This window comes from Stegostoma tigrinum, chromosome 13, assembly GCF_030684315.1.
Source record: "Stegostoma tigrinum isolate sSteTig4 chromosome 13, sSteTig4.hap1, whole genome shotgun sequence".
Classification (NCBI taxonomy): Eukaryota; Metazoa; Chordata; class Chondrichthyes; order Orectolobiformes; family Stegostomatidae; genus Stegostoma; species Stegostoma tigrinum.
The window spans coordinates 62,883,844-62,896,433 of NC_081366.1; the positions used below are offsets into that span (position 1 = coordinate 62,883,844).

Below are 12,590 nucleotides of genomic sequence, written 5' to 3' on the forward strand. Positions count from 1 at the left end.
CCCACCCTCCTGTACCATCTCTCAAGCCACGAATTCATCCTGGCTATTCTTTCATTTCTGCTCTGACTAGCACGTGGCACTGGTAACAATCCTGAGATTACTACCTTTGAGGTCCTACTTTTTAGCTTGGCTCCTAACTCCCTAAATTCTGCTTGTAGAACCTCATCTCATTTTCTACCTAACCACGACAACTGGCTGTTCACCCTCCTTCTTCAGAATATTCTGCAGCTGATCTGAGACATTCCTGGCCCGAGCACCTGGGAGGCAACATACCATTCGGGATGTGATAATGGGAACTGCAAATGTTGGAGAATCCAAGATAACAAAGTGTGAAGCTGGATGAACACAGCAGGCCAAGCAGCATCTCAGGAGCACAAAAGCTGACGTTTCGGGCCTAGACCCTTCATCAGAGAGGGCGATTGGGAGAGGGTTCTGGAATAAATAGGGAGAGAGGGGGAGGCGGACCGAAGATGGAGGGAAAAGAAGATAGGTGGAGAGGAGAGTATAGGTGGGGAGGTAGGGAGGGGATGGGTCAGTCCAGGAAAGACAGACAGGTCAAGGAGGCGGGATGAGGTTAGTAGGTAGGAAATGGAGGTGTGGCTTGAGGTGGGAGGGAGGGATGGGTGAGAGGAAGAACGGGTTAGGGAGGTGGAGACAGGCTGGGCTGGTTTTAGGATGCAGTGGGGGGAGGGGATGAGCTGGGCTGGTTTTGGGATGCAGTGGGGGGAGGGGATGAGCTGGGCTGGTTTTGGGATGCAGTGGGGGAAGGGGAGATTTTGAAGCTTGTGAAGTCCACATTGATACCATTGGGCTGCAGGGTTCCCAAGCGGAATATGAGTTGCTGTTCCTGCAACCTTCGGGTGGTATCATTGTGGCAATGCAGGAGGCCCATGATGGACATGTCTAAGGAATGGGAGGGAGAGTTAAAATGGTTCGCGACTGGGAGGTGCAGTTGTTTCTTGTGAACCAAGCAGAGGTGTTCTGCAAAGTGGTCCCCAAGCCTCCACTTGGTTTCCATAATGTAGAGGTAGCCACACCGGGTACAGTGGATACAGTATACTACATTGGCAGATGTGCAGGTGAACATCTGCTTAATATGGAAAGACATCTTGGGGCCTGGGATGGGGGTGAGGGAGGACGTGTGGGTGCAAGTGTAGCACTTCCTGCAGTTGCAGGGGAAGGTGCCGGGTGTGGTGGGGTTGGAGGGGAGTGTGGAGCGGACAAGGGAGTCACGGAGAGAGTGGTCTCCCCGGAAGGCAGACAAGGATGGAAAAATGTCTTGGGTGGTGGGGTCGGACTGTAGATGGCAGAAGTGTCGGAGGATGATGCGTTGTATCCGGAGGTTGGTGGGGTGGTATGTGAGAACGAGGGGGATCCTCTTGGGGTGGTTGTGGCGGGGGCGGGGTGTGAGGGATGTTTTGCAGGAAATGTGGTCAAGGGCGTTCTCGACGACTGCGGGGGGAAATTTGCGGTCCTTGAAGAACGTGGACATCTGGGATGTGCGGGAGTGGAATGCCCATCCTGGGAGCAGATACGGTGGAGGCGGAGGCATTGGGAATAGGGGATGAAATTTTTGCAGAAGGATGGGTGGGAGGAGGTGTATTCTAGGTAGCTGTGGGAGTCAGTGGGCTTGAAATGGGCATTAGTTTCTAGCTGGTTACCTGAGATGGAGACTGATAGGTCCAGGAAGGTGAGGGATGTGTTGGAGATGGGATACCATTCAGGAGTCTTGTTTTTGACCACAGAACCGCCTATCTACTCCCCTTACAATTGAATCCCTAATCACTGTAGCCCTTCCACTCTTTTTCCTGCCCTTCTGCGCTGCAGAGCCAGCCATAGTACCATGAACCTGGCTACTGCTGCCTTCCCCTGGTGAGCCATCTCCCCAGTAGTATCCAAAACGGTATACCTGTTTTGGAGGGAGATGACCGCAGGGGACACCTGTACCGCCTTCCTGCTCTTTCTCTGCCTTTTGGTCACCCATTCCCTTTCTCCCTCAGCGAACCTAAGCTGCAGTGTGACCAATTCATCAAACGTGCTATCCACGACTCCTCAGCATCGCGTATACTCCAAAGTGAGTCCATCCGCAGCTCCAGAGCGGTCATGCGGTCTAACAAGAGCTACAGCTGGACACACTTCCTGCACATGAAGGAGTCAGGGACATCAGCCTTGTCCCTGAGCTCCCACATTGAGCAAGAGGAGCATAACACAGGTCTGAGATCTCCTGCCATTTTTAATCTTAAACTTAACTTAGATAAATGAAAAAGGAATGAAAATGTATTTATCAATTACATTCTGTACTCTGGGACAGATTTAAACAAACACTCACCGACAATGAGACCAACTTCACAATTTGGATCTTCATAAGCACATGACATCAGTGTTCCAACAGTATCATTTATAATGACAACTACTTCCAGGTCAAGTTCCTGCAAAGCACACTCATTACATGAAAAACATTATCCAATTACCAGGGAAACATGACAGTTACTGGGTCAGTTACTTAGCAGGTCAGTTGATTATTAGGATGAGTCAACAATAGGGTCAATCAGATGAAAAGTCATACAGTAATACAACATGGAAACAGGCCCGTCAGCCCAAACTGTCCATGCTGAAATGGTGCCCACTCAGCTATTTCCAATTGCCCGTATTTGGTCCATATCCTCTCAACTGTTACTATCCTCGAACTTATCTAAATGCTTTTTAAATATTCCTATTGTACCTGCCTCAACCATTTTCTCTGGCAACCCATTCCATACACACACCGCTCCCTGCATGAAGAAGCAGCTGTCAGTTGTAGGGTCAGTAAGTCACAAGGTTAGTCAGATACCTCGTTAGTAGATCAGTCAATTGTTGTGTCAATCAGTAACCGGGTAGTCGGTTTTTGGGTCAGTCAATTACCAGGTTCAATCACTCATGGGGTCAGACAGTTACTGGGTCACTCAGATGATGACCTAGTGATATTATCAATAGACTATTTAATCCAGAAACTCAGCTCATGATCTGGGCACTCGGCTTTGAAACCTGCCTCAGGAATTTGAGTTCAGTTTTTTAAAAATCTGGAATAAGAATCTACTGATCACTGTGATATCATTGTTGATTGTCGGAAAAACACATCTCGTTCTCTAATGTCCTTCAGGTAAAGAAATCTGTTACCCATGTCTGGTCTGGCCTACATTTGACTCCAGACCCACAGCAATGTGATTGCCTCTCAATTCCCCTCTGAAATGGCCAAGCAAGCCATTCAGTTCTACGAATCACTACAAAGTCTCAATGAAATGAAACCGGATGGATCACCTAACATTGACCTAGGCACGAGAAAAGGCAAAAGCAAGGAACATGCCTGTCGACCCTGCAAAGTCCTCCTGACTAACATTTGGGGCTAGCTGCAAAATTGGGAGAGCTGTCTCACAGACTAGTCAAGCAACAGCCTGCTATAGCCATACTCACAGAATCATACCTTACAGACAATGTCCCAGGCACACCATCACCATGTCTGGATATGTCCTGCTTAACTGGCAGGACAGACTTAGCAGAGGTGGCGCCATATGATATACAGCTGGGAGGGAGTTGCTCCGGGAGTCGTCAAGATTGGTTCTGGACCCTATGAAGACTCATGGCTTCAGGTTAAACACGGGGAAGGAAAATTGCTAATTGCCACATACTGTCCTTCCTCAGCTTATGAATTGATGCTCCTCAGTGTTGAGCAACATTTGGAGGAAGCACTGAATTTGGAAAGGGCGCAGAAGGTACTCTGGCTAGGGAATTTCAATGTCTACCACAAAGAGTGGCTCAGCAGAAGTACTAACGATCGAGCTGGCCAGGTTCTAAAGAACATAGCTGCTAGACTGAGTCTGCAGCAGGTCATGAGGGAACCAACAAAAAGAAAACATACTTGACCTCATCCTAACCAATCTGCCAGCTGTAGTTGCATCTGTCCATAACAGTATTGTTCAGAGTGACTACAGCATAGACCTTGTGGAGAATAAGTCCTGCCATCACATTGGAAATAACTCCATAGTATTGTGTGGCACTATCACCGTGCTGAATGGGACAGACATCAAACAGATCTAACAACTCAAGACTGGGTATCCATGAGATGCTGAGATAATGAAATGTGAGGCTGGATGAACACAGCAGGCCCAGCAGCATCTCAGGAGCACAAAAGCTGACGTTTCGGGCCTAGGCCCTTCATCAGAGAGGGGGATGGGGTGAGGATTTTGGAATAAATAGGGAGCGAGGGGGAGGCGGACCGAAGATGGAGAGAAATGAAGATAGGTGGAGAGGAGAGTATAGGTGGGGAGGTAGGGAGGGGATAGGTCAGTCCAGGGAAGACTGACAGGTCAAGGAGGCGGGATGAGGTTAGTAGGTAGGAGATGGAGGTGCGGCTTGCATTGGGAGGAAGGGATGGGTGAGAGGAACAACAGGTTAGGGAGGCAGAGACAGGTTGGACTGGTTTTGGGATGCAGTGGGTGGAGGGGAAGAGCTGGGCTGGTTGTGTGGTGCAGTGGGGGGAGGGGACGAACTGGGCTGGTTTTGGGATGCGGTGGGGGAAGGGGAGATTTTGAAGCTGGTGAAGTCCACATTGATACCATTGGGCTGCAGGGTTCCCAAGCAAAATATGAGTTGCCGTTCCTGCAACCTTCGGGTGGCATCATTGTGGCACTGCAGGAGGCCCATGATGGATATGTCATCTAAAGAATGGGAGGGGGAGTGGAAATGGTTTGCGACTGGGAGGTGCAGTTGTTTATTGCGAACCGAGCGGAGGTGCTCTGCAAAGCGGTCCCAAGCCTCCGCTTGGTTTCCCCAATGTAGAGGAAGCCACACCGGGTACAGTGGATGCAGTATACCACATTGGCAGATGTGCAGGTGAACCTCTGCTTAATGTGGAAAGTCATCTTGGGGCCTGGGATAGGGGTGAGGGAGGAGGTGTGGGGGCAAGTGTAGCATTTCCTGCGGTTGCAGGGGAAGGTGCCGGGTGTGGTGTGGTTGGAGGGCAGTGTGGAGCGAACAAGGGAGTCACGGAGAGAGTGGTCTCTCCGGGAAGCAGACAGGGGTGGGGATGGAAAAATGTCTTGGGTGGTGGGGTCGGATTGTAGATGGTGGAACCCTCACCCCATCCCCCTCTCTGATGAAGGGTCTAGGCCCGAAACGTCAGCTTTTGTGCTCCTGAGATGCTGCTGGACCTGCTGTGTTCATCCAGCCTCACATTTCATTATCTTGGATTCTCCAGCATCTGCAGTTCCCATTATCCATGAGATGCTGTGGGCCATCTGCTGCAGCAGAATTATACTCCAGCACAATCTTAACCTCGTGGTCTGGCATATTCTACCCACCCCACCCACCCACTCCTCCTTCAACCATGACATGGAGAGTGCAGGAGGGCATGCCAGGAGCAGGACCAGGCATACCTAAAGAAGAGGTGTCAACCTAGTGAAGCTATCCAACAGGATTACTTGCATGACAAACAGCAGAAGTAGCAAGTTATAGATGGAGCTAACTGATCCCACAACCAATGGATCAGAACTAAGCTCTGCATTCCTGCCACATCCAGTCATGAATGGTAGTGGACAAGTAAATAACTCACTGGAGAAGGAGACCTCTCCACAATTATTCCCATCCTCAATGATGGAAGAGCCCAGCACATCAGTGCAAAAGATAAAATTGAAGCATTCACAGCAATCTTCAGCCAGAAGTGCCAAGTGGATGATCCATTTCAGCCTCCTCCAGTGGTATCCAGTATTACAGATACCAGTCTTCAGTCAATTCGATTCACTCCATGTGATATCAATAAATGGTTGGAGAAACTAGATATTGCAAACAGTACAGGCCCTGACAACATTCCGCAACAGTAGTGAAGACTTGTACTCCAGAACTTGCCACTCCCCCAGCCAAGCTGTTCCAGTACAGTTATAACACAGGTATCTACCTGACAATTTGGAAAATTGCCCAAGTACATAAAAAGCAGGGTAAATCCAAATGGCCAATTACTGCCCCATCGGTCTATTCTTGATCATCAGTAAAGTGATGGGAGGTGTCTTCAACAGTGCTATCAAGCAGCAGCTGCAATAATCTGCTTTGTGATGCCAGTTTGGGTTCCATCAGGGCCAGTCAGCTCCTGAACTTATTACAGGCTTGGTTCAAACATGGACAAAACAGCTGAGGTGACAGTGACAGCCCTTGATGTCAAGGCTTCGTTCGACTGAGTGTGGCATCAAGGAGCCCCAGCAAAACTGGAATCAATGGGTATCAGGAGGCAAACTCCCCACTGGTTACAGTCATACCTGACACATAAGAAGAAGGTTATGGTTGTTGGAGGTCAATCATCTCAGCTCCAGGACATCTCTGCAGGAATTCCTCAGAGTTGTCTCCTTAGCCGAACTACATTCAGCTGCTTCATCAACAACCTTCCCTGCATCATAAGGTCAAAAGTAGGGATGTTCGCCAATGATTGCACAATGTGCAGTACCATTCGTGACTCCTCAGGTATGGAAGCAGTCCATGTTCAAACGCAACAAGATCTAAACAATATCCAGGCTTGGGCTGACAAGTGGCAAGTACACTCACACCATACAAATGCCAGTCTATGACCATCACGATTAACTGACAATCTAACCATGTCCTCTTGTCATTCAACAGTTTTACCATCACTGAATCCCCCACTGTTAACATCCTGGGGTTATCATTGACCAGGAACTCAACTGGACTCATCACTTAAACACAGTGGCTACAAGGGCAAGTCAGAAGCTAGGAATGCTGCAGCGAGTAACTCACCTCCTGACTCCTCAAAGCTTGTCTGCTGTCTACAAGGTACAAGTCAAGAGGGTGATGGAATGCTCCCACTTGCCTGGATAAGTGCAGCCCCAACAACACTCAAGAAGCTTGATACCATCCAGGGCAAACCAGCCCACTTGATTGGCACTAGATCCACAAGCATCCACTCCCTCCACCACCGATGCTCAGTAGCAGCAGTATGTACTACCTACAAGATGTACCACAGAAATTCACCAAAGATCATCTGACGGTCGAAGGACAAGTGCAGCAGGGAAATGGGAATGCCATGACCTTCAAGTTGTGGATGTAAAGTTCTGAGTGTAACTTGATACAGATTGGATTGTACTGAGTCAGATAGGAATGAGGTAGACATCAGTCGTTGAGCTCTCACCTGTCTCACCTGCCAATCTGTTTGTAGGGGAAGGAAAAAGTGAATCTCAGAGGAAGAGGGTCATTGATGTTTTGGTTTGACAGGAACCTTGCGATACAGTCCATAATGTTAAGCCACTCGACATTCTGACTTGGAAATACATCGCCGTTCCTTTACTGTCGCTGGGTTAAAATTCTGGAAATCCCTCCTAGTGGCGTTGTGGGTCAACCCACAGCAAGTGGACATCAGCGGTTCTAGAAGGCAGCTTACCACAACCGTTCAAAGGAAAGTAGGGATGGGCAATAAATGCTGGCCAGCCAGCAACTCCCACATCCCACACATGAATAGGAAAAAAAAGTGGGTCAGTGAATTACCAGGGTCAGTAAGATACCAAGCTCATTCAGTTACTGAGTTAGTCAGTTATCAGGATAGTAGATCAAGTCAGTTAGCAGTTCTGTAGGTTATTGGGTCAGTCAGTTTTCATGTCAATCAGTTACCATGTCTATCAGTTACCACGTCTGTCAGTTACTATGTCTGTCAGGGTCTGTCAGTTACCAGGTCAGTCAGCTACCAGGGTAGCCAATCAGTCAGTTATCAAGGTCAGTCAGTTACTGGATCAGTTAGTTAACAGGTCGGTCAGTTACCAGGGTTACAGGTCAGTTAGCAGTGTTGGTTAGTTAGTAGGTCAGTCACTTACAAGGCTGGTGGATCAGTCAGTTCGCTGAGTGACTTAATTATTGGGTCAGTCAATTACCAGGTCTGTCAGTTACTTGGTCAGTCAGTTATCAGGTCTGAAAGTCTGGGTCAGTCACCCTCAGCACCTGAACTGAAAGGTATTACCTGCCGGCGTTGAATGGCTTCTCGCAACAGCTGTACCACATCCTTTCCTACACAGTCTGGAATATTGAAACCCTTGGTCCAATTTAGCAGGATCCCCTACAGAGTGAAGCAGAGCTGTGATTAATAAGAGCCTGAAATGTGATGTTCATCACTGTAGTAAGTGGATATAAAGCTCTGAGTATAACTTGATACAGACTGGGTTGTAGTGAGTGAGACAGAAATGAGGCAGACATCAATCACTTGAGCACTCACCTGATCTAAGCCAATCTGTTTGTAGGGGAAGGAAAAAGTGAATCCCAGAGGAAGTGGCTCCTTGATGCTTTGGTTTGACAGGAACCCTGCGATGCAGTCTACAATGTAATCAAAGAGCTACAAAAGAGCAGAGATTAGAGTTTATCCCAGAACAAACATGGGGTCAGTATCAAACAAAATAAATCACCTTGGCATGAAGTCAATGCAAGTCATCAGCTATTGGATTGTTTTAAAATGGTTTCTTGACCTTGAAGAGGGCTGTCTTGTGCTATAATGAAGATTGAGAATAAAGAAATATTCATGTTGTAATCTTATTGGAGTTTGGTCAGGACAGGGTGGAAGATGGAGATTGTTAAATATTATATTTTGCATTATTACACAATCAATGTATTATCATTCTCTATCTTTCCATATGAATTTTTTTCTCTAAAATTTTTGAAAGACGGAAAGGCAGCAATCTGTCAATGTCTAGTCCTGTTAGTATGATGTTAAATTCCGAGCTGTTGAAGGGAACAAGCACATTGGAATTAATTAGTTAATGTTTGACTGTGCAAACTTGATGATGAAATAGGGGATATCAAAACTATATTGTTAGATAATGGTTATGCTGATCAGATCATTTCTTACTGTATAATACTCAAACTTAACTCCTGGTTAGAAGTAAGATATATCAAATGTTTTAGGTACCGGGGAGGTTAGTTGTTTCATGCTGCTACTATCCAGTTTAAAAAGGGGCTCTTGTGGTGCAGTTGTAGTGTCCCGACCTTTGACCCAGAAGGCCCAAGTACAAGTCCAAGAGGGACTCAGAGGTTTGGAACAATAGGTTGGTCAGAAAATATTTAATAATTAATTCATCCCCTCACTATCATAACCAGTTCCCAATTCTCCAGCCAATTAAAATATCTTCTCAGTATCTACCCCGTCAAACTCTCTCAATAACCACATTCTTAGAGTCATACAGTACAGAAGAATTTTTTCAGTTCATCAAGTCTGTACCACCAGAGACACTACTACATTTGCAAGTCCAACTTTCCTGAACTGAGCACATGGCCTCGAATACTACAACATTTCAAGTGCTCATCCAAGTAATTTTTTTTAAGGTTGTGAGATTTTTCCACTCATTGACACTCCAGACTATGCATTCCAGATCCCCACCATCCTCCGAGTGAAAAGATTTCTCTTTAAATCCCCTTTGGTAGGCAATGAAGCCCGCACCCCATGAATAAATAAACAAAAAGATAGCATCAGAAGTATCTGAGTTGTAGAGAAACTGCCTGAAAATTGCCTTCAGAATGGTTGAGCTGCAGTTTTCTCCCAGGTGGTAAGAGCAGTGCAGCTAGAACCATCCAAAGTCAAAAAACCAAAAACATCTTCTTCCCTTCTGTCTGTGAGTGAAAAGATAAAATGAAAAGGAAACTTAAACACCCATAATTACTGTATTACTCACATTACATGCAGCTGTAATTTCCTGATGTACACTGCGCTCAACATTCTCTCTGCTATTTGGTATTCAATAAACAAATCCCACCAATGTTTGCTTTGGCTTTTGCTGTTTCTGAGTTCCACCAGGACTGATTATCTCAATCCTTCAATCTTATAAGGATCTTTCTAATGAGGAGAGGTTGAGTTCTTTTGGACAATAGAACATAGAAAAGTACAGCACAGTACAGGCCCTTCGGCCCACGATGTTGTGCCATGGATTAATCCTAATCCAAAAATAAAATAACCTAACCTACATTCCCCTCAATTCACTGCTCTCCATGTGCATGTCCAGCAGTCGCTTAAATGTCACTAATGACTCTGCTTCCACGACTGCCACTGGCAAAGTATTCCATGCGCTCACAACTCTCTGGGTGAAAAACCTCCCTCTGATGTCTCCTTTATACCTTCCTCCTAACACCTTAAAACTATAACCCCTCGTGGCAGTGAAACCTGCCTTGGGGAAAAGTCTCTGACTATCGACTCTATCCATGCCTCTCATTATCTTGTACACCTCGATCAGGACACCTCTCTTCCTCCTTCTCTCCAGAGAGAAAAGTCCGAGCTCAGTCAACCTCTCCTCGTAAGACAAGCCCTCCAGCCCAGGCAACATCCTGGTAAACCTCCTTTGCACCCTCTCCAAAGCCTCCACATCTTTCCTATAATAGGGCGACCAGAACTGGACACAATATTCCAAGTGTGGTCTCACCAGGGTTTTGTAGAGCTGCAGCAAAACCTCGCGGCTCTTAAACTCGATCCCCCTATTAATGAAAGCCAAAACAACATTTGGTTTCTTAACAACCTTATCCACTTGGGTGGCAACTTTGAGGGAGCTATGCACTTGAACACCAAGATCCCGCTGTTCCTCCACACTGCCGAGAATCCTGCCTTTAATCCTATATTCAGCATTTAAGTTTGACCTTCCAAAATGCATCGCATTTATCCAGGTTGAACTCCATCTGCCATTTCTCAGCCCAGCTCTGCACACTGTCAATGTCTCGTTGAAGCCTGCAATAGCCCTCGATACTATCAACAGCACCTTCAACCTTTGTGCCATCAGCAAACATACTAACCCACCCCTTTGGCCTATATTAACTGCTGTCTATAAAACTGACAGCAGATCTTATTGAAAATTATAGGATTCTGAGATGGCTTGACAGATTGGATGCCTCCTTTTGAGTGGGAGACTAGAACTAGGAGGCACAGTGTCAGGATACGGGGTCACCCACTAAGGTGAAGATGAGGAGAAATTTCTTCTCAGGGAGGATCTTAAGTCTCTGGAATTGTCATCCTCAAAGAGTAGTGGACATTAAATCTATTTGAGGCTGAATTCGATAGATTTTTGAATGATGAGGGAGTTGAGGGTAGGGGGTCAGACAGAAAATGAAGCTAGGTGCACACTCAAGTCAGCCATAGTCTTCAATAATGGCAAAGCAGGCTTGAGGGGCAGAATAGTCTACTCCTGCTTCTAATTGATTTTTAAAAAATTACTGGTTGAATAAATCTCTCCCCATTCGTTCCAGTCAATCACTGGTTTGGCGTTAAAGATCTTCAGTTAGCTAATTAACCGACATTGTTCTGGGAATACCTGTTGTCCTGAAGCTTGCATCAGTTCATTGGGGATTCTGTAAGTCTCAGAGGCCACGTGATTAACACCTTCACACGGAGAACCAAATTTCACCCGTAAGACTCGAAAATTAGTGCCACCAAGGTCCAAGGCCAGGAAGCTGCCATTTACTGGAGGTCAAAGAGAGAAATTGAACTCGGTGCCAGCTTTGGGCACTGCATTCCTCTTCCACCCATCACCATGGTCATGGGTCAGCTCAGAGCCCCTGAATAAAGTGACCAAACCAGGGCCTCACTCTCCTATTGGCAGCGCCATCCCGACATTTCCACGACCCTCAGATCATCCCCTGATCACTTTAACACTCTCAAGCACCTTTCCTCCCTCTCAATCATCCTCACTTCCTCAATCACAGCACAGGGCAGCATGGTGGCTCAGTGGTTAGCACTGCAACCTCACAGCGCCAGGGACCCGGGTTCGATTCCAGCCTCGGGTGACTGTCTGTGTGGAGTTTCCACATTCTCCCTGTGTGGTTTTCCTCTGGGTGCTCTGGTTTCCTCCCACAGACAAAAGATCGGCTATGCTAAATTGCCCGTAGTGTTCAGGGGTGTGTGGGTCTGGGTCAGAATGGGTCTGGGTGGGATGCTTTAAGGGGGGTGTGGGCTAGTTGGGCTGAACGGCCTATTTCCACACTGTAGGGAATCTAATCTAATCTAATCTAATCACCCTTGATCAACTTCATCTCCTTGACCATTTTCATTCCCTTTCAATCACCTTGATCCCCTCAATCTCCCTCATCAACTTCACTTCCCATTGATTGCCCTCTACTCCACCCCAAATCACAGTCTTTGTTGAGCTGATGTTGTTGGTTATGAGCTTGAGAGGGCGAACACTGACAGCTCCACTCCCCAAATCCTTGAACAGAATTGTTTTTCGTTCCAGCTTCACCCATTCCTCAGTCTCATCAGTGTCATCTCTTTAGGGCACTGGAACTCACCTCTACCAGCAGGCAGTGAACGTATGAAGGTGGGCAACATGCGGACTGGAGCCTCCTCGTAAGTGTCTCTGCTCAGGCCTCTCTCCATTTCCTCCCTCAGCCTGCACATCACCGTATGTAGCTGCTCCTTGCTCAGATGGAACAAACTGAGGATTCGGTCAACCTCAAGGTGCACAGTGGTAACTCCAGAGCTCATGGTCATCGCCATAAAAATGACCCGCCTGGAAATTTGGAATCCAAAACCTCAGGCTGTAATCTGATATCCTATGTGTGAGAATCTGGAAAAACAGACAAGGTTTCAAACCACTTCTTCA

The 12,590-nt window shown here is 46.9% G+C and overlaps 1 protein-coding gene across 1 annotated transcript in view; it reads right to left on the reverse strand.

Moving 5' to 3' along the window:
- The window catches only part of LOC125458453 (hexokinase-1-like), a 50,433-nt gene that overhangs the window by 14,558 nt on the left and 23,285 nt on the right, over positions 1-12,590 (reverse strand). Inside the window, exons 2-6 of the mRNA XM_059650761.1 lie at positions 12,277-12,554; positions 11,304-11,452; positions 8,237-8,353; positions 7,985-8,080; positions 2,330-2,429 (exon numbers count right to left, since the gene is read on the reverse strand). Coding sequence (XP_059506744.1) covers positions 2,330-2,429; positions 7,985-8,080; positions 8,237-8,353; positions 11,304-11,452; positions 12,277-12,484 — 670 coding nt within the window. The 5' untranslated portion in view covers positions 12,485-12,554. The remainder of the gene's footprint in view (positions 1-2,329; positions 2,430-7,984; positions 8,081-8,236; positions 8,354-11,303; positions 11,453-12,276; positions 12,555-12,590) is intronic.